We start from the raw sequence: 25,559 nt of genomic DNA, 5'->3' as shown, positions 1-25,559 counted from the left end.
CTTTTTCCTGGCAGGTGTACGAGGCAGTCCCATGCTACACTGAGTGCAATCAGTATTCCTGGGTAGTCGAACCGTGGTCTCCGTGCAAAATCAACAGTGAACAAAATTCCCTCCACTGTGGAGAAGGAATACAAACGAGGAAAGTCAGGTGCGTGAAGACAAAAGCACGACTGTAAATTAAACAGCTCCAACGTTCTTGCATAAAGCTGAAATAACTGGCTAAGTGAATACGCTGTGGAGTCCAAAGGATTTCAAATGAAAAGAAACATGCGTTTCTGTGTGATGGTTTACAGGAAGAGCATCTCTGATGTGCAGCCTGGTGTTGTGATTGAGACTTCTTTCAGGAAGAAGGCCTGATGTTTAAATTAGGATTCTTTAACCTAGGTGCCGTAGAGATATAACAGCCTCCTGAGCTGCAAAGCCTCCATATTCTGCTTTGCTAATGTTTTCCCCAAGTAATGGCACTGCATTCGCTGAAGTGGTGTTCATTATCAGGAAGTGTTCATTCCCTAGGCATGGGGGAGTAACGAGGATGTTACTAGTGGGAACACACAGGTTTGTTCTTGCTGATTGTCATTTTCTCTTCATTCGTCTGTCATATAATCAAACTTAAAAGCCCCTGTATGAGGCTGGAAATGTTTACTCAAAGTATTTATTGAAATCTGTGAGTAACAAAAGCCTGTCATGTCTGTAGCTGTTTCAGTTGGCATCATTAATGCCATTAACGCCACGTTTTGACCAGCCATATTTCACATAGCTTTGTGTTACATCCAGTGTCCTACTGGAGTCACTCTGACCTGCTGATATCCATCACTGTAATAAGCTGATGATCCTCACATGAAAATTTCTGTTTTCTGTGTAGGTGTGTAAGTGCTGCTGAGGACCACAGAGGGGAGATGGTACCCAACACCCTGTGCAATCAGGCTGAAATCCCGGATGAAGTTCAGAAGTGCAGCTTGTACTGCCCCAGTGAGTGTGCAGTGTCTGACTGGGGACAGTGGAGCACGTGTCCACAGGTAGGCTTACCTGGCTGTGGTTCCATGGGCAATGTTCCTCACTCATCTTTCTCTGTCCTTCAATCACTCTGTGAGAAAATTTTCTAACAACAACGTAAATGATTTTCCAAGGGAAGTCAGGCCTAATGGATCCTACAGCCAATCTGGAGATTTTTGCATTTCTACAGAGACTGGGCGATAGAAAATCAGTTAGTAAAACACACAGAGGTATTACTGTGATGGTTCAACCCATCCTTCAACTTGGTCTGCAGGCAGGGACCCAAACAAGTACAGCAGGTGAGGGGTTCAGCACTGCAGTTGCACTTAAGGGCAGTCTGTGTCAGGAAACAGTCTCAGGGAAGTGCTGTCGGGGTGATGCACATCTCCCACAGTGGTGGCACTCCTCTGGACAGGTCTTGGGCCAGAGGAAATGACAGCTTTTTCTTCTCAAAAAGACAGTATTTCTCTCTAGCATCTCCTCCTCCTAAAACCCTGAGGGAAAATTTGAGGCAACAGCAACAGAAGGGCATGGCAGCAAGATGCCTGAATAATTTGTCCTGTCACCAAATATTTGAAACTTTGTGAATTATGCAGGGACTCAAGCAACTGCCAAATGTTCTCAGTTTTTCTAAGTGTGCAAGATGGAAAGAACCTGCAAATTCTGTCTTGTGAAAACACTCTGGCCTCAAGGCACGTAGTTGGAAACCTATTGTTTCTCTCTGATCAGTGTTGAGTAGGTGCCAGGTTTAATCTAAGGGCTTTTGTAACAGACTTGGTTGATGTATTTAAGTGACAAACATATATTCATTCCCCCTATGTTAACAGGGCCATTATCAAAAGTCTTAGTGGTTATTGGACAGGGATTTATACTACTGCTGACACAGGTAATTTCCTTCCATAATATTTTGTGTAGCCTATCAATATAGTCAGTAAGAATATGTCAAATAAAATCTTGTGTTTCATTTCCTGTATTTACCTCCTCCTAAGCAGCATAGTTTTGATGAAGTACAATGCTCTTGTAACCAATACGGATGCTTGGATACCTTTCAAAGTCCCACTGCGGTTGGGCTGTTTCCTTGTCATTAACTTGTTTCCAGAAACAGATTTTCTTCATTTCAGTATGCAGTAAACTAATGCAGAGATCCTCAAGGCCAGTGGGTATTTTTCAGATGCCTTATTGGCAGTCAGTTGGTCATGAAGGACTGCTGTAAACATCCTAGTATCCTTAAGACACGGTGATTTTTTGCCTAAAGACTCCTTTTCAGCAATGGTGAAGTCTCTGCAGCCCACAGAAGCACAAAAGGGATGACCAGAGCTTGTGGGCTGCGCTCCATCAGGCATCACAGCTCTTGGCAGTTGCAGGGACAAGTGCCACAGTCCCTGTGTCTCCTTGTACCTCCTTTTGCCATGGTGGATGTTAATTCATAAATGTGAGGGTGTCTGCATGCCAATGCAATTAACTGAACAATATGCTTTCACAAGCTGTTCTGCAGTGCTTTGTTGTGAAACTGAGACGACTGTGTGTGGATGGAGCATGTGTTTAAATAGTGCTGTCCAGATACGAAACAATAAACAGCTTGAAGTTTTATGGACAAATAAAACCCTCCCTTTGAAGAGTTTACAGCAGTGCTGTCTCACTTTTATAGCTACACAGGCTGTTTGTGTTCCTTTGATTTTAAAAGAGAACCACACAGCACAGTCCCTCCCAGGCTGCAGATGCTTAACAACTCCAAGGCAAGCAAGGGTTTTGCTGTATGCAGAATGACCAAACCATGGCAGTGGTATATGTTCATTCTGTGCATTGGTACCAGTGTGTTGGAGTAGAGACAGAGTATAATGTGTCCAGGAGTGAGGCATTGCCAGCACCAAGATGACTGAAGCATCCTTCAGCCTCCTGAGTAGCCACAGGGAAAGGCAGTTTTGGAGAATGGCCACGAACAGGTGGACACAGTCAATACTAGAGTTACAAAAGCAATGGAGTCTGTCGAAGTTCTAGTTTCATTTTTAAGGAAAAGTTACATGTTCTCAGTTGAATAGCTCCACTGACTTTAACGGAGAGCTTGCATCTGGACCTTGCCTGGAGACCCTACATATTGACACAAAAATATAAGAGTTTTTTGCATCTGGAGCTTAATCTCTTGTTAAGTCTTTTGGTCAGACCTGTTCTGCCTCCAACCTGCATTATGTCTTCCCATGGAGTCCCAAAAACCACATCAGTAAATTGGCATACATAGAACCTTTAGCTCATTAGGGCTGCCTGTTTAATTTTTGAGGGAATAATGCTCTGTAGTTGATAAACTCCTGCATGGATTCTGGTTCATCCCAAGCTGGAAGCAAACGCCTGTCTTCAGAGGATGTATAAAGCACTTTTTGTATACTCACTGAAAATACATTTCCTAAGTATGGCTCCTTTTTCTTCCCCAAGTAACCTGAAACTTTTGCAGGATCACATCATATCAAAATGAAAAGGACAAACCATACATCCTTTTTGCTCTTTTTCAAGCACATTTACATTTCATATCAAAATAGTTGGCATTCCTTTAGCTGTAGCACTCTTGTGAGGCAGCTGCCAAAGAGCATCCTGGGAAATCCTCCTGTATCTCTGGCCATGTTTGGCTTACTGGAGATAAAGAGGATTTATGAAACTTGACAAATTCTAGTTTGTAAGAAATGAGCAACTCCAATTTCAGCATCATCTTTGACTGAGTATCTCTTTGATTCAAGATATTTACCTAAGATTTTGGCCATGGGAGAATTCTTTTCCAGTCACTTCGGTGCTTTGCTCCAATTTTATAGTGTTGATAATAAATTCATCCTGATAGCAGAATAACTAAGTCTTATCAGCTGAATATAAAAAGGCCTTTTAGATTAGCCAGTTCACCCTTTTTGTCAATATGTCATTGTACTCTGGATACTTCCTAGGGTATTACTTTATTACTAGTGTTTTATCTTGTAGTAATACTCTTCCCATGTGGATTTTCCACTTTTAGGATAGTAAATGATCTTGAATCATGTTGAAATCAATGAGTCATAAAGGTGGCGACTGCTTTGTCAATAGGAAGTATTTGCTTCAATACTTCTACAAAAACATGCAACATCTATTGTATTCCTTTTACATTTTTGGCTCCTTTTGCTTTGAATATTGGTGTTAGTGGGGCCTTCTTTTGTACTTTAAGATACTAACAAAATTCTTTTATGTGTATTTTCCAATTGAATTGCAATTTTTGCAACTTGATTATACTGCTGTTTTACACTGCTACACAAAGATAAATTTTAATATCTCCTCCAACAGCACTTTGCTGTGACCCAGAAATACAGCTGTCTGAAATGTAATACCTTGAGGTTACATTTGAGGTTCTGTCTCTTTACTGGGTTCAAGAAACTCATAATTACTGATTTAAAGCTTTCCTATTACTCTCGTATTCTCTATTGTAAGAATTAAATTCAGAATGATTTTCTCTCTGATTGAAGACTATTTTTTGGTTCATAAAGTTTTCTTCTTTGTCGCTAAGTAACATTCATGTAACTTAAATACCAAGCTTTAAAGGCATTTAAAATAGCAGTTTGAAGCTTGCTAGTTAGTTAGAAAAAAAAAAAATCATGAGCAAATTGGATTGACTTGCATTTTGCTTCAGAGATTTCGTATTCGTTCCAGCTACAATAGCGTGTTCAGCCAGACATCATCACTTGATTGCTCAAAGACCCAGCTAAACAATCTGGAAACTGAAATCCTATCATCTCTGTTAAATATTCAGCGATCGAATAACATGCACTACCTGCAGTGTCTTGACTTTGTATTCATCTGACTTGGAAATGTAATTAATTGACTTCAATTGAATTCATCAAAGCATTCTTAAAATGAGTTAATATGCAAGTTGTGCTACAAGTCCCTGAAATAATTACCTCCTCTTTTTTTTTTTTTTTTTTTTGTTAGCTGTTTGCTACTATGTGGATAGCAGTCACAGCCCCACTATCAGATCAGAGTGGCCTTCTTGTTTGCCTCAGCTGTTGGCATTTCTAGCAGCTAATTCTAAGAGGTCTGAAATTAGTTAATTATAGGAGGTTACATGTCAAGCAAGTGAGAACAGCTGTCTCTATTTCAGTGAGCATTTTCCTCATGGATCAATAGCTATGTACAGTGCTCAGGACTTGTAGCAACTGATTTATTATTCTCTTGAATCTATGGTGTGTGTGTGTAGTATTCAGGTAACTGCTCATACTAAAAGTGGTACCAGGCAGTACAGCTGACTCACAGGTGTAGTGACTTTGGTCTTAGGTGTGCATCTGAGTCATCATGCTTTGGAAATGCTTTCCCTCTGAGCCAACTGTAAAATAGATTTACGACTCATTTGTAAACTCTGTGGCTTATTGCAAGCATTACTGACGTCTACAGAATCACTCAGGAGGTATCAGCTGTAAATTTAGCAGAGGACCTGTAGCGTGCAGGTTGGACTGAAGAATGAACCTTGCATAGAGTTGAATTTCTAGACCAAGGAATAATTCATTCAGGTGAAGAATAAGAATTATGCCAGTCCAAGGCTTTCCTGGAAGAACGTATGCTGCTCCTTATGCCTAGTTGTGACTTAATATTTTGGATGACCTTATAAAAAAGTTATCAACTGATGTGGTTTTTTCTTGGTTCACTGCTTTATTTTATTCACCTTTATTCATCTTTAACAATAATTAAAGAAACAATAGTTATATAGGGATTTAGAACTTAGATGCATCTCAAAAAAAAAAAGCTATGCAGATGCATTTTAATTTCAAAAGACTGCTCATGTTATTGTAAATGGCTTGTTAAATTGTTCTGAAATATCCACATCTGCATGAACAATATAATGGTTCACTGCAATGTTAAAAATAGTCAAACTGTGTTGCTGCCAACGCATTTACCTTAGTTTGAGGTTACATGTTTCATTATGAATAGCCTGTTAAATATAATGTGGCCAGCTATTTATAGTGCAGTATGCATTATACAAGCTGTTTGATAAATTAAACAGCTTAAAGGGCTTTCTACTGGGTTACAACCTTTGTGCTGTACAACTATGATGCATGTGAAAGCCTGGATCAATGGACAGCTTTTTAAATCTATCACAAAGAAGGTCTGATAGTATATATCGATATGTAATATGTTAACAACCCTTACTCAGAACTTAACATTCATAACTTTACAGTTTTATTCTTTTTAATGTCCTTCTCTTCTGGAATAAACTTTATGTGCTTTGTCTGTTCTATTATTGCCTGGAACAAAGTCTGGGAATGTTCTTTGTGTGTGTTTATATCCCTCACTTTTAATATTAGCTTAGAATAGTGGCAACTGGTCATGGTAGAAAAATGTGTCTTGCTAAAAGAAATATTAAAAATGCAGTAGTTATAGTGCCAGTTCCTCCACAGAGTGAAGAAGATGGCTTTTATAATTTCTGAAGTGAGTGGTCCTTTAGCAGAGATGCCAATTCATTCCTCCCTTAATGTGGTATGTACCTCCTGTTGCCTCAGAATACTTTGTTTCTGTTGTCATTTATATAATCTGGTCTACAGATCCTTGGCTTTAACTCAACTTTTTCACACTTCATAGAAAAGAATGCCAAAAATGTCTGGGACAGTCTTTTCATACATGTAAAGAAACTTTGTGTATGATGTCCTTATGCTGTAGGATATTAATGAGTGGCCTGAGTTACGTGCCTGTTATTACTTCCATCCAGAAATTAATTTTATTCATACCACTGAGATCAAGGGAAGTACTGTCCTGAATCACACACTCCATTGCTTACAGTGAAGGAAGAATCTAGACTAAATCCAACAAACAACATAGTCTGTGAAGTTTAAGTCCCAGATTTGGTTGGTGCCTGACCTTGAAGTTGTCCAGGCCTCTGACCTTCTACTTCCATGAGTCACAGCTATGTCATTTTCTTGTTTTCTCTCATATTTATGGCCAGTTAGCACCCGTATTCATCCTCCTTGTTTGATTCAGAAATCTATAATCTATGTATAGCCTGGGCAGTGTAGGAAGTAGGTTTCAGTTATGCTGAGTAGAGGCAGAAATTAGACAAAGGTTTTCCTCTTGCCATGCAGATATCAAACTCTCCTAATCCCCAGGCAGAAGCAAGACTGAGCTGTCTTTCTGGTAGTACCAACCCCTGGCAGAGCAGAGCCTTGGTTTCCTGGGAAGATCAGGCATATGTTTGTTCTGGAGACACCTCCTTGCAATTTGCTGGAGGTGTCTCCAGAGCCAAGACATAGCCTTTTGCACTCAAGCTAGAGGCAGAATCTGAACCCACTTTCTTTTCCTGTTTACTGTACCTGAGCTGTGTGCAAGGGTTGCTCTATCCAGACCCCAGCACAAATCATCAACCTCTGCAAATACGTGATACAGAGAGCTTCAGCAGCTGCCTGGGCTTCTGCACTGAGCTCAGTTCAACTATCTCCTGGCTTGGACACCGTCTAAATCTATCTTAATAAATCATTTCAATCTAAGTCTGTCACCTTGACTTTCAGTGTCTGGGCAAGAAGATTTCCTATGATGCCCAATTTAAGCCCATTGTTACATCCAAATTCTCCAACTGTGGAACCTAGTTACAGGATTTATAACCACAGGCATAAAAATAAATAGCGTGACTGTAAGGAGATGATCTCAGAAATACAAGTCAAAATTAAATTCCCACTATTTTACGCTTCTATTGTATGTACTTGCCTGTCTCTGAACAGTGGTGGTGGCTGCACCTTTTCCTTTTTTCTTGTGTTTCTGCTATAGAGGCAGCATTGTTTGATGCTGAGCACAAACTAGTTGCTTACAAAAAGGAATGGCCGACTTAATGTAAAAATAATGATAAAAAGCTTAATCTATGATCAGTGAAAGTAGTATTTATTAGTGGAACAGCAGGAAGTAAAATAATGTCTGTGAAAGTATAGCATTTACTTAATTGAAAGAGAGGAGTCGGAAATGAAGATACTCAGTAAAGGATTGCTGAATCACAGTGTTTTTTATTTATTAACAAAATATGTAAATTTATATATGCTTGTGATAAGAAGCATTCATTCCTAGTGGGGTAGAGCGGATCCAGTCTTGAAGTATACATCTGAATCACAGAATGGTTTGGGTTGGAGTGGACCTTAAAGACCACCTCGTTCCAACCCCCTGCCATGGGCAGGGACACCTCCCACCAGACCAGGTTGCCCAAAGCCCCATCCAGCCTGGCCTTGAACACTTCATGTTCATGTCAAGCTTCTCATCAACCACCACCCCCAGGCCCTTCTCCTCAGGGCTGCTCTCAATCCATTCTCTGCCCAGCCTGTATTTGTGCTTAGGAGTGCCCCAGCCCAGATGCAGGACCTCGCACCTGGCCTTGTTGAACCTCATGAGGTTGCATAGGCCCAGCTCTCAGCCTGCCCAGGTCCCTCTGGATGCCATCCCTTCCCTCCAGTGTGTCAACTGCACCACACAGCTCAGTGTCATCAGCAAACCTGCCGAGAGTGCACTCAATTTCACTATCCGTGTCACCAACAAAGATGTAAAACAGTGCCAGTCCCAAAACCAACTCCTGAGGAACACCACTCGTCACTGAAAGGGCATCTTTACTATTTCATATGGAAGAGTATTGTTGAAGAGTCGAGTTGTCTGTCATTTTCTTCATTTGTAAGAATACTCAGAATCAACCCTTTCTGTAGTCTTGCCCAGATCTTAATTAATTCTGTGACAATTGCTTACTTAAATTACTCAAATCACTTTGCTCTGTTTTGCTGCCTTTTCTATAATATTACTGGCAATATTGTTCCTGTCCTACCTCCTAAAAATGTAATGTGCAGTCAGTGGTGATTGTTTTTTCTCTTTTATCTTTTTCTCTTTTATTTTTTAAGATCCAAATTCAGGACTAGATGCATGCTGCTGTTAGTGATGGCAGTGGTGACATATCTTCTTCCTGCTATGCAGCTGACACGCTTCTCTTCTTTATTTCTTGTTAATACCCTCAGTATCTCCCCACTGGAAATAATCCCTCTTCTTTAATTTTCACTGTTCACAACACCTAACTACTTTGCATCTCCTAAGTCATCCCTTATTCTTTGGCATGCAGTAAATATTTAATTTTTCCAGCCTGGGATTTTTGTGGGGTCCTGCAGGAGTTGTGCACCCAAGCCCATTGGGATTCCATGGTGGCTGGATACTCAGCTCCCTCTTGCTCCTTTGAAAATTCCAGCTTTCATCTTTTCCTTTGCAAGTCCCTCCCTCCTGCTGCTTATTCAGTTCCATAAATATTTGGTTCAATTTTTTACATAGTTAACTTGAAAGAGTAAGGCCAGAAAATCAATTATAAAACTAAATTGACTTCTCAATTGACGTAAAGGCAAATTCAACAAATAATATTACAGGATATTAGTTACAGTTTGCAGACTTTGAGTTTTTGCATGTTTCCCATGTCCTCAGCTTGATTAAATGAACACTTTTCCTACAGAGATTCTTTATTATTCAAAACAGGTAAAAGTGGGTAGCTTATCGTATCAGCCCTGACTTCTGAACAAGGTGGCTCATCAGCGCGGTGAGAATGCCAGCTTTAGAGCTGCAGTAAATTCCGTGTTTGTTTGGATCCTGGCAAACACAAGATATACTTCGACCTGTTGGAGTCAGGGCTGCTTCACTGTTAAAGGACATCTGAGAGGGAAAATTGTCTGGCTAGCCAGTACATCTCGGTGGCTGTGTGACTGTGTGCACCATGCAGTGCAGTGCTGCATCAGTGCCCTGTAACCACACAGAACAGGATGCAGCCTAGACAGGGGGAAAATACTTTTTTATTAAAGGCAGTTATTTATCTATAAATTATGCATAATTTCTGTCTACAGGTTCTTATTTTGAAAGGGAGCAAAGGCAGGTATTTTGGAACTGGCACAAATTTAACTTCTTTCACAATGTTCATTGATTTTTTTTTCCCTTTGGTAACATACTGCAGAAAAACATTAATTAGGAGTAGCTACTGAGATACTTTCTTTGATTTTTTTTTTTTCAATTGGCAAATCATTTAAGTTATTAGTCTTCATTGTGAGGATGAGCAATCCGATTAGTTGTGGAAAAGGCAGTAAACAATTGGTAAACACTTAGCACAGGTTTAATTTTTGGATAATTGAGAACAATTAGTTATTTTAGATGAGCATGGGTATTCAAATAAGATTACCGTTTAAAATGATCTGACAAGGTGTTTGTCAGCAAGGAGGACATAATAAAATTTCCTTCATGTAGTAAACACATAAGGAAAATAGGCCCTGACAATTCAGTTTTCAGACTGGACCACACCTTTTTCCTATTTATCCTGGTATTTATTCTGTTTAGTTATGCTGTCATCTGTGCAACTAATCCAGTTTACAGCAGTATGAGATCTAGATTTATGCTGCAATGCCATGACATTTCTCTTTAATATTCACAATACGAAAATTATCCATACTTTCACCCATGCAGGGTTCTGTGTTTGCCAGCAATTAGTAGCATAATAATAAGCCTGTGGCTTTAAACTGTTAGCTGTTTTTTTGTATTTAAAATACTCTCTAGAAAAATCATGTTTAAAATTCCCAAGCACTTATGAAAACGTATTTCTACATGCATTGTTTTCTTGGTTTACTTTGCTGTTCCTGAGCAATCTTCGGTCCTAATGAGAGACTGTTAGGAATTAAATAGGTCATCTTGTTCAGTAAATGGCTCTGGATAATAGGGAATTATTTAATAGGGATTCATTGCCATTAGGTTCGCTGGGACCACTCTCAGTTGCCCATGACCACTTTGGGGGACTGTAGGAAAGCTCTGCCAAGTCTCAGTGGGCCACAGCCCACATCCTTGGGGCTGGTTTTCCCTCTCAGCCTTACAAGCCCAAATGGCTATTATGTTTTCTCATAATCACCCTGGCTTCAGAGCAAGCCTATTTATACTTTTTTATGAGTTCATTTAATGAGACAAAACAGCTGTCTGTAGTGCTCCTCTCCACCAATTAGCCTTGCTCGGTGCCACAGGCATTTAATCTGCAGCACTGTGAGTCCATCCTCCCGAGGCAAGCTGCTCTCCTCAGCATGAGACAGGGACGTGACAGCCAGGCTGGGGACATGGTGCTCCCCGTGTCCCAGCCAATGCTTATGTTACATCTCCAGATTAAGTAAACCAAGGGAAAAACTTTTAAAATGCAAAGGCAGAGCTGGGTGGTGCCTCCATGTGCCTTCAAAGAGGTCTCTCGTAGTGCGGGGGGCAAGCAGGAGCCTGGAGGAGGGGATTTGTGGATGACTGGGTGCTGTCCTCTGCGTGAAGGGGATGTTTCTTGTGAGGCTGGAAGCAATCGGTCGTCATGCTAAGTCTGCAACCAAAATGGAAAGCAAAAATAAGGTTGGAGGGCTGGTAAAAACAAACATTTGCAGGGGTTGTGATGCACTAGGACTGAAAACAGGCCTTCATTGGCTCATTCTCACGTTAAAATGTGAGCACACAAATCCTGGATTATAGGCAGCCTGACATCGGCATATGGTATCGGAGGCTTTGAAAAGTCACCCCATCTTTCTGTCAGCATGGTTATCTTGTACTCAGTGTAGCCATGGGATTGCATGTGGTGGCCCCAGCAGTCAGTGTCTGTGTGATTTACCAGGGTCTCTTGCACTGTCCATCCCTTTTGTCTGCAGGTATGTGATCCAAATGTCGTGCAAACCCGAACTCGACAAGTGCTGAGGTCTTCTGTCAATACCAAGCCCTGCCCTGAAGATTCACAAGTGAAGCCTTGTATTCTTAACCAAAATTGCTTCCAATATCAATACAATCTAACAGGTAGGTATAATTTTCCAATTTCTTCTCTGCAGGAAGGGACACCAATTACAAGGCACATTAAGCTGATGTTCTGCTTTTCTAAGTGTCTTTGCATAAAAAACCCAGCTCCTTAAAGACTTTCTCCAGTTGTGTTTTTAGTTATGTTTGCTTGTTGTGTTGGTTAAAGCCTTGACATTACAAGAATTACTTGTTAACATCATGAATTTCACTAATGTTAATTACATATGTACATTTTTACAGGTCAATGGGTAAACGCATGATTTTAGTAGTTGAGTTAACGCTGCAGGCATGCTGAAAATAAAACTAGTAAATGGGATGTCTTGTTTTTGCTGGGTGAAGAAGATGTAACATCCGTGTAATTCTAGTGAAGGCAATAATAACAAAAACAGTCTGATCTGAAGGCAAAAGAGGTTGTATGGGTGGACACAGGACACTGAGAGCAAAATACATTGTTTAGGACCTTAGTTGGAAGTAGTTAAATCTGTCACACATGAACTAGCAAAGAGAAAGAAAAAGTTCTTCTATTTTAACTAGCTCAGATAATTGAGAAAAATCCTAAAAGGAGATCTGAGGTGAATTTTCAGGCTGATGGGAAGGGAGAACAGAGATGGAGAAAATGCAATATCTGAGTATAAACCAAGCCTGTTTGAAAGAAATCCCTAGAAGTACAGACAGCATGATGATGATGATGGTCATATTTTTTATGATCATATTTCAGAAATGAAGATCAGTTGTGTGTTCATGTTTATCAAAGGAGGAAGACACAAAGTAATAGGTTTTTCTCTTGTATGCTCCTGATTTGTTATTGGTGTATGGAAATTGTAGTTGTTTGTGTTGGTTTCTGCTTATTTTAAACGGTTCTTTATGGCGTGTTTTAGGTTACTTGTATTCTGGCCAGAATTTTCTTCTACTTGTAATGCTGTTTTTAGTTCATGAGTATTAGAGCTCATTCAAATAATGGAAATATTTTGCTCTGAGACAAGAAATAGGTGAAATTATAGTTGCTTGTCAGAAACTTACACAACTATCAAAGTGAAATTTTGCTTCAGACAATACAGCTCTGTAAATGCACCAGCTGGGTTTCACTGACACACTTTATCAGCATTTAACAGTGTTCTGTGCCCTCTGATGTACCAGTTTTGTTGAAGGATATCTAAGCACAAAGCAACAGAGTTCTCATCGGAGACCTGCTCTTATTTAAGAGCAACTTTCTTTTGTGGGTTTTCTTCTTGGATTTGCTACGAGCTAACGCAGTGAAGCCAAGGACTGGGAAAAGACGACTCACATGCTGAGTTCAGAGAGGTAAAAAGTGAGTTGTAGCAGTGCCCTGTCATGCTGAGTCCTTTGTCTTGTGCCCACAGACTGGAGCACGTGCCAGCTCAGCGAGAACGCAACGTGCGGGCGAGGAGTAAGGAAGCGGCTCCTGAGCTGCGTGCGCAGCGATGGGCGGACAGTCAGTGCGCGGCACTGCCAGCAGGTGAAGAGCAAGGCCACATGCCACAGGGAAATGGGCAAAGATTAATTTAATTTTTTTAATTTTATGCCCAACGTGGCACAATGTCACCCTGTGGCTCCTTACGGCTTAACGTGTGCATTTTGTTGCTCGCCAACAGCGTCACCTGGAGAAGCCCGCGGAGATGAGCAGCGAGTGCCTGGTGGGATGCGTGGTGGACTGCCGGCTCTCAGCGTGGTCAGCCTGGTCGCAGTGCTCCCAGACGTGTGGTGCTGGCGGTGAGTCCACACCTACCCTCCTGCCCTATTCACCCCACACCACAAAATTCAACTTGGATGGCACCCCCAGCCCTGCTTACACCAGACCTGTAGAGAGACTGGGCACTCCGGTTTACACCGAGCCTTTCAGACTTGGATGTGCTAAAGTTCCTGAGGTGCTGGGTTTTGGAGACAAAGCAGGCTCTTTTCACAGTACTCCAAAGTGAATAATGCAATTTAGGGAACGAATAGATAGATACCCGAAGGATTATTTTAGTAATTAATTTAAACTCTCAGAATTCAGTCATAGGAAACGTTTTTCAGTCATAGGAAACGTTAACCCCTGTTAACACAGGGAGTGCTCAGAGAATCAGAAATACAAGGGAATTACAGGTTTCTTGATAAATAGATAAGTAAGTAAATAAAAATCCTTTGATAAAGTTAGTTTTAGGAACATAACTATATTAGATTGAAGAAAAAAAACGGAAGAATATGGTTCATGATTTAGTGTTTGCCTCTGCTTCCATCCTGTAACCACAGCTTCCTCGGTATTTTTATTACTCCGGTAACTTCAGCATGGTTTTCTGTAGCTCATAATGCTTACCTACATATAAAAAGTAAAAGAATTAAGGCCTTTCTTACTGCTATATGATTAAAAGAAAATTGTCAGTGTTATCATGAGGAAATGCAGTAAAGATTATATTCAAAATAGGTTCATTACATTATTTCCCAAGCTTGTAATGTGCATCACATCACACATACAGGTAATGGCTTCAAGACTAAGGAGCCATAATGTGTATTTGAATCGAGTTCATTTAAGGTCAAAAAAAAAAAAAAAAAAGTTCTTAACTTCCATAAAGTGATTCCTTCAGATGGATTTCAGAGATCAAAGCATGTTACAGGGGAAGATTAATATTTGGATTAGTGGTGTTCTTTCTTCACTGAATTTTTAACCCTTTCATGAAGTAGTACTCTCTCAACATAAATGAAAAATTCATAGATAGTGTTTTAACAACAACACACTAGGAATACTATTAATTCCTTTTTTTTTTTCAAAATCAATTCTAGAGTGTTAATTGTCACGTTGCTGAATGAACTTAATTTTTTTTTGAGTGTTCAATCACTTAGTAAAATAAACAGGGCTACATGTACAAAAACTTATTTGTGGTTTTTAGCATGATTAACGGAGCAGCTCATCCTATGATGAAAAAGACCTGAAGGTCTTTTTATCCTGAGTACTCGCATTACATAGTCTGCAAGGGATGTGCTACTACTCAAGTAGAGGTATGCCTCATATTCCTGATCCTGAAATACTTATCCAGATCCTGAAGATTGTTTAAAACCTGATGATTTCTAGTGCATTTAAGGAGCAAATACTTTGTTCATGCTGTAAGTTAGAGCTGGGCTTCTGCAGAGACCTGATCCAACTGAAAATACCAGTGCCCTGCAGAAGTGGACCTCTGCTCTTCCTGTGAGTGCCCTTACTGTAGGTGTCAAACCACATTAAAGATAATTAAACCACAGGGTCAAGTGCAAACACTTCTGGTCCACAAAGAACAAAAGTCTGTTATATAGCTAGCTAGAGAACTGGCTAGTACAGATTGGGCTGTAGATAACAACTCAAAAGCTGGAGATAATTCTGTGAACCTACAGAAGATAAGCATCTGTGAAATCAGCTTTAAACATTGATATCAATCACACGTGATGGAGACACCTGAGCACCAGTCCTGCAGCTGTGGCCTTTGTGTGGTTCCAACAGTAAAAACTGAGACACTTTCCTGTTAGCTTCTTCATTATGTTCCAATTGGATACTAGTTAATGATAGTAATAATAGAGAAGACATTAATTGCATACTCACCTACAGGCAGTACTTCACAGATGAATATTGTGTGAGTTTCCTACCTGAATGTTCCCACACAGCAAAACCTTCAAAATCACCATGAGTTTCTCATTGGCATTTGTGAGAATAGGATTAAACCTCAAATTAGACACAGAAAACCAAAGGACGACAATAAACGAGCCGTGGGAATAGGCTGTAATAAACACTGATTCTGCTTCCCTTTGCCAAATAAATAATTGCCTGCTTTTTGATAAAGCTAAAATGTAGGACTTAAATGCACACTTCTTAGAAATGATTCACAGCAAATCAGCTGCATGTGCTGTTACTACCTCCACTCTTTTCCTCATATGCTACAAATAATATTCTGTTTTTCTGGCTTTTCTTGGAGAGCATGTGAAGGGCCTGTTGAAGTACCATAAATGACTTCAAAGGGAAACATAATTTAAATATCATTCAGATCAAAATTTAGTGTCACTGGATGTATTTCATGTGTTTCTTAAGCAACATCGCTAACATTTTTATTTTGTCCGTCTCTTCCAGTAACTTAATTTGCTGTGATGTATTTTAATGGATAGTACCTTTTTCTTGCTCAGGTTTTGTTTTACGGAACAATGCATTTAAACATGATCCTGCACTGCTGTGTACGTGGCACTGACATCTCGTATGGTTCTGGTACACAGCAGCCAAAGGCGAATATATTGATTTTTATAAATGATGATGAGTAAAGTAGATCTCGCCTGCCTGCCTGTGATGAGCCTGCGGAGATGTGTAACAGATATTTGCCTCTTGCAGCTGTGGTTCTGGGCAGCATCTGCTCTGGGTGCTGGCTTGGGCTTTATGCTGGTGTTGTGTTATATATCAGGGGTCCTCATAGCAGTTGCTGTGCAGTTAGGGAAAGATGTATGGTACTGTGTTAATGCATGATGTTCCCAAGGCGTGAAGCAAAGTTATTGGAAAAGATCATGGATAAAGATTGGAGAAAGGTAATTCCCAGCACGCTGTTTTTCCTTTGTTGAGGCAAATGAATGTACAAGGCTGTTTTATTTTTCTAAGTAAATGTTTTCTTGTCCTGGATGATTTCTCTCAAGTTGTCCAACAGATATGCTAAATAGTATACAAACAGCTAAACCTGTACCTCATCACTTATAAAAAATGACCTCATACGAAAAATTTTGGAGTTTACATGAGTTACCCAGTGTTAAACACACTGCCGTGTAAATATCCCCAAGTTAATACCAATTATTTCCAATTTTCAGCACACATTTTGTCTTAATTTTCATATAATTTAATGCTGCAGAGCAGAGGAAACAAACGTGTGGCTAATTCATTGGAAAAGTAAGGTAAAATTAACTGGAAGATTTAAGAAATAACTAGGATTGCTTTGTCTATACCAGAGTTTGCGTTAAAAGCAAATGAATTTCAGATGCAGTGAGATTCCTTTCTCCATAGGCAGTAAAAAATAAGGTATTTAGAAAGTAAAGACAGGTGGAGTTTTTCTGCTACTTGAGCGGCAATGGAGCACCTAGATAATGTTTATGGAGTGAGGAAAAAAAAGCAATAGAGCCTTAAGAAATTCACTGCAGTGATTGTGCCCAAGGGAGATTTCAACAAAATTTCTTAGACAAAATTTATTTCTTTAATGATTTATTCACAGTAGAGAAAGAAAGTGGTGGAGAGAGAAACAAGTCAGACAGCAGCTGACCACTGTGAATGGAGTAAATTTAAAAGGTTTGGATAACCGACTGTAGGAAAATAAAATGTAAATAAAAACAGAATAGTTGTTAGTTCCTCTTAAAAGGAAAATCATGGGTTTTCTTCATTGATCTTCCCATTTATGTTTTGTTAGAAAGTTGTTAAGCAGAGAGTATAAAAGGAAATTATGTGTTGAATTAAAGTGGCTTGATGAATACTTCAGGGTTTCCAGCCCCTCCTGAGGAGATCAGATCTTTTAAACCTCAGAGCGCTCCATTTCTGCCGCTGCCATTTCAGAGCTGGTGCCTGCAGGGGCTCAGCACTGAGCTGCTGTCCCAGGGCACCCCCTGCCCTGTTTCCCCAGACCCCTGCATCCACAGGCTTCCCATGCTTTCCCAAAGAGCCCTTTCCATCGCTAACCAGTCCCCAGAATTCACAAAGCTATATCCTAACAACTGGCCTAATTTTTACAAACTGCAAATTGCTGCAGGCTGCAGCAACCTTTTACATGCCAGGGGCTGGTTCCCATTCTGGGGTAAGCGAAATCACTTCCCTTAGTCTTCTCTGATTCTTCTGTTTTCCAAATACCTTGGTATGTGTGTTGCCTTTCTCTGGACTGTCTCCAATTTGCCTCCTTTAGCCTTTTGGAGCACATTGCCCAAACCTCAGTGCAAGCAGAGGGAGCGTTGCAGTTCTGCCCCACCTCTCAGGGGTCACTTCAAGAAACGAGACAAATCGGACAAATTCAGTCCAGTGCATATTTATCAAAGGCCAGTTATAAGCCACCTGCTCTCCCTCAGGGTGCCGTGACATGATGCATTTTGGCACTGTGTGGCCCGGAGGCAGCTGCAGCCCCCCTCCACGTTAATACACCCCAAGCACCAGCAGAGGACCGGGAGCTTTCCTCCCGGCTCTGGCGCCTGGCGCACCACAGGAGTTTTTACCTTCCCTTTCCTCTCAGTTGGTAGGATTTTTCCACCTCCTAATGTATCTGATTCTGTGACGGCTGAATGCACAGCCATGTGGATAAGAGCTTTTATCATCACTTCTGTTACAAACTCCCCTGGTCCAGAGGATTAGACCTGGAAAAGGAAAAGGTTTTAAAATTGGTTTAAATGGGTTTAAAAATGGAATTCAATGGGTCAGAACAGGGGAAGAGCACTGTAAAGGTAAGAGAGCTTGCTAAGATATGTCACTACATTTTTCAGGGGATTTAGCTTTTAATTTTTAGGTCCTAAAATTTTGTGGGAAGCCCTGCTCTGTAGACATTCACGATGGCTGCTATTAGAAGCGTATCCTAAGCACAGCTGCAGCACAGTTAATTAAAGAGTGCGTCCATAAATCGCTGCGAGCAGGCTCTGGCTGACTATCACGGCATCCCCATGTTGCAGGGGTGTTTGCTTCCAGCACGGACTCACCTGTACTCCAGATTGCAGCTAAATGACTGCCATACAAGCGGAGCGCTTCCCCACCAAACCTCCTCCCTTTCCTTCTCAGGGAGTTAGCAATTACGGCCTGCATCTGTCTCGTTGCATGTGTGTGCTCTTATTGCCGAGTCCTTTCTCCTTTTTTTAACTGCCTCTCAAATCCCCGTCTACTGAAAGGTGAGGCAAAAATTTTATCCGTAGCACAATCTCATGCATTGCATTGCATAAGGGCTCTTTTCACTTTTCGTTTTAATTGGAGCCCGGATTCTAATTGAATCATTTTGAGTGAAAACATTCCTGGACGTAAATGGACAGCAAAGGAGAAGGAAATGGAATTGCTGTAACTTTAATGAATGTATTCAGTTTTATTATTTCAAAAGTAGTAACATAATTGCTTTTTCTATTCAGTAGCTGAAGAAGTTTTCACCAATAATAAATAGGATTTTAATGGAAATGGCAGAAGTGGTTATGGATGGTAATAGCCATTAGAGTGTTTGCAGTTTTCAAATTAGAGGCACATAATTGGTCATAAAAAGGAAATTTCATTTGTTAAAAATCTCTGGAAACATATTGAATGGATGATGTTAGAAATGATGATTCCATAGGAATTATTTTCTGGCCATATTTAATAATCAGGATTTAGTCAAATATTTAAATGTGTTGTGTAAACAAATAACGTCTTTGGAAAACGTACAAAATAGAAATATCAGAAATATCAGTGGTTGCATCATGGAGCAGATGACTTGGCAATTGCAGCCATATCATCTAAATAGGCTTCCTGAATAATCGCTTTGTGTGGGTTTTAAAAAAGAGCTTTGTGTTTATGGATGGAAAATGAGTCTGTAATAACGAGAACCCCCTTCTCGCCCCCAAATCTGCCTTTGCTCCTTCCTGTGGGTGTCTCTCACCGCGCCGTGTCTCTCTCCCCGCCAGGCCAGATGGTGCGCGGGCGTGTGGTGCTCCTGCAGGCTGAAGGTGAGGGCAGGCCCTGCCCAGCGCAGCTCGCCCAGCACAGAAGCTGCCCGGTGAAGCCCTGCTACAGCTGGCACCTCGGCCCCTGGTCGCCCTGCAGACTCCAGGTAGGGCTCGCGTTTCTGCTGCTGCCAAAATGGGGATGGGGTGGCGGGGTTGATTTAGGTTTAAGAGGCGTGTGAAGGCTGGGAAGTTCAGGAACGTAAACCTGCACACGCGATCTCCCGGCCATCAGCAGCGATTTATGGCGGGACAGGTTCAAGCGCTGTGAGCTTATAGAGGTACTAAAGGAGATTTGTGTGGTGAATGTGCTTGAGCAAGCATAGTCATGGTGACCTATAATTTAATTATATAAAGTAACTCTAACAAGAAAATAGATATGCCTGGTTTCCAGAGCTTCATCTATTTTATCTTTTTTTTTTTTTAAGTACCATATAGCAGGTCTTTCTCTGCAAGGTCTTCAGTGCACTAGTGCTGCTGTATGAAATGCTGGCTTTTACTTTCCCCGCAGTGTCTTTCTTTGTAGCAACCTGGGAATGGCAGGATTCAGCTCCCTGCACACTCCGCACCACGGTTGTCATTCTCTCCCAGCCATTGACTTGCATCCGGCTTGAATTGATTTTTTTCCCCCTATACTTTTTCTTTTCTCCTTAGCTATTAGATCACATTACCCATATTAAACCAGCTAAATTGGTAACCCAGATTAAGCAGAGATGAATCTTCCATGTTGCAGCTTCCCAGACATAACGGAGCCCGCTTGGGCTGCTGAGAGCCATCTTAGCTGAGGTGCAGGTAGGAGAAGAATCGCCCTGCCTCATCCTGGGGCACAGGACCTCTGCACAGGTCTGTGGCTGCTTCTCCAGACTGTCAAACAGAGGAAATTGAAGCCAGTAATGGAAGTGAAGACACATCCCTTGTGTTTTCTGATCTGCCCTCTATGTCTGCTCGATGTCTGGGTGCAGTCGATGGACCTGTAGCAAATGCTGCAGGCAGCAGAATAGATACCTGGAATTTCCCCAGCATTTTGTAAATGAAATGTGGAGTGTTTACAGCCTTTGGACAGCCCAAGATCACAGAACAGGAAATATATATTAGGGTCACCTTTCTTCTTGGTTCCTGTGCTAAACAACAACTCATTCCAGCTAAGTAAGGATGTGAATATGTTTTTTGTGTATGCTGCACGCAGTATTTATTTATGTATAACATCCTCAGCTGATATTTTGCCCAGCAAAGGTAAGCAAATTCTGCTAAACATTAGGGACAAGACTTTCAAGGATAGGAGCTAACATAGCTGATAAAAGAATTAGTAGGGAAGCTGAATTAATGCCCTAGCATATTCCAGAAAAATAACACATCATGGAAATTAAAAATGTGCACATTCAGAACCCAGCTAAATTTCAGCTCAAAGCAAGTAATCATGGCCTTCGCTAAGCGAGATATCATCCTGTGCTTGCAGTGAGATAGAGTCCGCTTCTCTTCTTAAATTACTGTGTTGTAGTTTCTCACCCCTTTGCTTTGTTTTGGAGAGGAGACCTTTTTTTCCACGTTCAGCTCTCTTTAATGAGGTTCTTTGGAATTAAATGTAGTTCATAAATACAAGGTGATTTATTCCTGTACTTTTCTGGAAAAGAAGCTTAAGTGTACTTTCTAGAGAAAGCTTTTAGAAGTCACATTTTCAAGAATGCTTTGTTGAAGACGGTAAATACATCATACGGTAAGACCAAAATGCATATTGTGAAAAAGTCTTCCTGGGGTAATATAAACAGGACAATTAATTATAAAGCTAAAACATTTCTTCCTTGTATTATGAGATAACTGAGACTGCATTTCTTAATTGTAGAAGGACTGTTAAATTGACTTCAAGTGAATAATTAAAGGTGTGTGAATGTTTAGGAGCAGAGCCTGCTAAGTACTGCTGGTTTTCACAGTATGTAAATCAGCACACTGCTCTCCAGGCACATGTCACAGGCACATGTCACAGGCACCCCTCCAGCAGACCTGGGCATTTCTGCTGCATTCAAAGGGGTGCAAAACCTGGAAAATGGTCAAAACACCTAATCTTAAAGGGTTGGTTTACATTAATCATTTTTTCATTGGAGTTGAAGTGTTTTACACTGATTAGTGAAAAAAATAAAATAAAAAATAAGAAAGTAAAAATTAGCAGTGAATGACAGAGTTCACAATTTTTCCATTAACAGGATATAAGCCAAGCAGCTAGACATTATCAAGGACTATCTGCCTAACATTCATAAGAAGACTAAGAACCCTTCCTGGGGTGAAGGACTGAGACGTAGAGGCTCTGTGCAGCTGCTTCTGGAGGGACCCTACCTCCAGACTGTATTTAGGGAACCCAGGGGCTTTTCTGAATCATCCAAAGGGTCAAAATAGAAATTTGTGCAGCTAAACAGACCATGAAACCATGGAAGTCAAATCCCTGGACCTCTGGAATTCAAATGGACCTGGACCCTCTGGAAGTCAAGTCCCTGCATATTTCCTGCAAGGAGCTTGTGACTCGAAAAGCAGAGGCTAAATCTGTGCAAACCTCAGATCATCACACCTCCCAAGGAAGAGCACTTACAATACAGATTTGATCCCCAGTGTTTTGAATATTTGATCATCTCCTTGGCAATGCTCCTCTGATTAGCAGCTACTCACCGAATCCTCATTGTGCCATTTCTGCAGCAAATTTCCACTGATTCCACACCTATTAATTAGGTCTTCAAATGTATAATTTTGGGGACATGAATAATTTTTAGGATGATAAGAAAGTTAATGCATTGCTCCTGCATTGCTTATGACCTTGCCAAATATATCAAGAAAGCCCTGTGTCATTTTCCTCTGTAAATGACAGGATGACATAGTATCTTTTAAATGCATTCAATTCATTGTAAAAATGCATTTCAGGTCTTTCTTGAATGAAAGCAAGAAAGTGGAAAACACTGTTAAAAAGCTAATGTTTATTTTTGGATTTGTTTGAGAGTCCATTATTTATATTTATTTATTTATTCTAAATATTGGAAATATGAATATATTGCCAATATTTCATGATAGAAGGATGAAGAATGTTGCTTTGAGGCATGCTAACTTTTATAATGGAGATTACCAAAAATGTATTCTTTTAATCTATTTTTTATATTTGTGTCTGTATTTACATAACTATTCATGCATTTATATCTATCTAAATACTTATATATTTATGTACTGTTTGTAAAAGAACAAGTATCTTCACATTTTTTTTGTCCTTTTCAATAATCCTCAGCCATTCCTTAAGCCACTTCATTGAGCTGCGAATGGACTGCAGTTTGATTAGTGCCCATTTCCCCAGGGAATTTTCTCCACATTGTATTCTGTTTCCACCAGCAATTTCTGAGAACTCTAACCCAATTGACAGCCGCATGAGTTATTCACACACCATTAATCTCAGGCCGCTATAGAGGTTTCAGGGGTGAAACAGTAATTTAGAACAGTAAGTTGCATACTGACTAAAATGAAACATGGTGTTAAAAACTTGAATTCTGGCTGCATATGGTAAATCTACACTAATATTTCTCTAAGATGCTTTTGATTAGCAACTGCTCTAAACCCAACTAGTTACGCTTCTATTTCTGTATCACCATGCGCCAGCAACAGAAAAGGTATGGAGAAAATGAAAATGGTGCCAGGTGTTTACAGGAGAGCCATTCTTGAGATTCTTGCTATCAAACATACTGCCGAATAAATGGACTTGGTAGGAGCCATTCTGTTCTGCAGATGAAGTCCATTACTTTAAAAGAACCTACTGCCAAGTGATTCAAAGTAGTGTTTCCCTTGGTTGTATAAAAGCAATGTTTCATCCTTTTTCCTGAGCTTTATTTACTGAATTTTGTAAAGTGCTATTTCCATAAGGCTTAAGATGCATATTCATAAAGTATCGCACAGGTTTAATGTATGTGCTTCAAACATCAACACAGCTCTGTTTTTCAGAAGAAAATGAAACAATTCCACCCTCTAGAAATAGCCTCGGGGCATCATTTCTCACAGCATCTTCATCACTGGGTTAACCAAACAACATGGATTTTCTGGTAGAGGAACCACTTCAGCAGGTGGTTTGGTGTTTTACTGAGTGTTTCAGAACCAGACCGAAGAGTGTGGAGTGGCTTGGATGGAGCCACCTAACGCTTGTTCAAACCAGATTCAGTGCTAACAAGCTGGGGCTGGCTTCAGATGACATTTCAGTAAGGCTGGCGATGTCTCCACCTCAGAACTGGAAACTCCCTGTACAATTAAGAAGTTACACAAACATCCTAGTGCACATTAATCCTCGAAGCCTAATTGAAGACATTGAAGGATTTGTGCTGTTGCAGAGTTTAAAGCATTTAATTGCTCATACTGGGCTCTGTCGTCAAAGGAGGTGAAGGGAAATGTCCATTGCTTATGGGCAGGCTCTGCCCTTGGCTGCTTTAGAGAAGCCAAAACACTCCTTTTGAATCTTTTATGGTACCCACCTCTTCCCCTAGGAGATTCAAGGCTTTGTCACGTGGGAAGGGACCAGCTCTCCTGAAGCTGTGCTCTTCACATTTGCTATTTTTCGCTGTTGCAGCAGGAAAAGGGCCTGCCTGAGCTCTGCCCCATCTGCTTGGTGACTCCTTTCTTCCTGGACTTCCCAGACATGGAAAGAAAAGGACTTGTGTGCTCTTCTCTCCTCTCTGGTTATACACATTTTTCCATGTGTCTCTCTGCCTCTGAGTTTCTGCAGAGTTTCTTACAAAGGAGATCTCCACCTGTCTTCCCGTAACTGGGGATACTATTGCAGTCCAGAAACTGGATTTATATCTTTGAAGTCTTTATTTACAGGTAGAATCAAGTGTATTTCTTCTGCCATCTGCTAACACCAGCAATGCATGTCTCTGTTCCCCTCTGTCATTTCCTAGGGTGGGCAGTGCGGAGATGGATTGCAAGTGCGCAACCTCACCTGTGTAGTGCATGACGCATCTGTTTCTGCTACAGCCAAACCAGTGGAAAATGCATTATGTGCCGAGCTGCCTTTGAAAGAAACTGTGCTGCAGTTACCGTGCTCCGTGCCTTGCCCAGGTAAAGACTTTTGAAAGTCACAGGACGCTGCTGTCTGCAATAGCTTTCTGAGACGGAGAGGGTTGCATAGCTGAGTACTGGCAGCTGCCGCAGTCAGAACTCGTACTTCAGCAAATCACGTAAATGCTCAGTCTGCTGTTTCTAGATCACCTGAAAAAGGCTTTCTTTTTGGAGAAAATGAGATTCCCCGCGAAGCAGAAAATCTGAATAATGCATACCATTGGGTGATAAACTGAGGTTATTTCCCTGTTAAAGCTGTTGTACGCAGCTTGTCCTTAATCCTTTAAGTCTGGTTCCTTTGGGAAACCTGTGATTTATTCTTCCTGTGTGCAGGTGACTGCCACCTGACCGAGTGGTCGGAGTGGAGCTCCTGTGAGCTCACGTGCATCGAGGGCAGGAGCTTCGAGACAACAGGTCGGCAGGCTCGATCCCGGGCATTTGTAGGTCAGTCCCCTGAGAGCCCGGAGAGCTGCTCCGGACAAGTGGTGGAGACACGGCCTTGCTCAGGTAGCCTTGCCAGAGTTTCTCTCATTCGAGAGTTTATTCTGATTCTGTTGCAATGTGAAGACTAACTGGTATTGACGTTGCAGGAGGGAAGTGTTATGATTACCTGTGGAAAACCAGCCTTTGGCGAGACAATGTACGCACAGTGTGGTGCCAGCGCTCGGACGGAATAAATGTCACAGGTATGCCCCAAATTGCCATGCACAATCATGAAAGGAAAGTCTTCATACAAGTTGTTCTTCTGTATCAGTTACTCAGTCAGCCTTCCTTCCTGATTCCTCTAGAATTTCAGTTCAGGTTTATGTGTGGGAAAGACAGGTGGCAACTCACCAGCCCTGCTGTCAGGTCACCATCACGCATGTCATTGCATGAGTTACCCAGATAGTTGTGTTGTCCACAGGAAGAGACAAATGCACATACAGTAACTCATCTGCCTAGGCAGCCTTGTACAGCTGTTAGTGCAACTTTCCAGCAACAGGGGAGAGAAAGAGAAAATCACATGCGATGGTAGAGAGCCCAGCTTCTGTAACTCTCCTTCTATTCAATAGACAGGAATCTCAGATCAC

At 41.0% G+C, this 25,559-nt stretch overlaps 1 protein-coding gene across 5 annotated transcripts in view; it reads left to right on the top strand.

Annotated features, from left to right (window-relative positions):
* The window catches only part of THSD7B (thrombospondin type 1 domain containing 7B), a 316,607-nt gene that overhangs the window by 283,052 nt on the left and 7,996 nt on the right, over positions 1–25,559 (top strand). For all 5 annotated transcript variants that reach the window (XM_084524236.1, XM_084524235.1, XM_084524238.1 and 2 more), the window contains 9 exons: positions 15–148; positions 863–1,016; positions 11,637–11,778; positions 13,140–13,255; positions 13,392–13,509; positions 19,381–19,526; positions 24,330–24,489; positions 24,823–24,996; positions 25,080–25,175. In XM_084524236.1, the coding sequence (XP_084380362.1) occupies positions 15–148; positions 863–1,016; positions 11,637–11,778; positions 13,140–13,255; positions 13,392–13,509; positions 19,381–19,526; positions 24,330–24,489; positions 24,823–24,996; positions 25,080–25,175 (1,240 nt within the window). The remainder of the gene's footprint in view (positions 1–14; positions 149–862; positions 1,017–11,636; positions 11,779–13,139; positions 13,256–13,391; positions 13,510–19,380; positions 19,527–24,329; positions 24,490–24,822; positions 24,997–25,079; positions 25,176–25,559) is intronic.

The sequence above is a fragment of the Aythya ferina genome, assembly GCF_964211825.1.
Source record: "Aythya ferina genome assembly, chromosome: 6".
Classification (NCBI taxonomy): Eukaryota; Metazoa; Chordata; class Aves; order Anseriformes; family Anatidae; genus Aythya; species Aythya ferina.
Note: the sequence above shows the minus strand (reverse complement) of the source record. Positions and strands in the feature narration are given on the sequence as shown.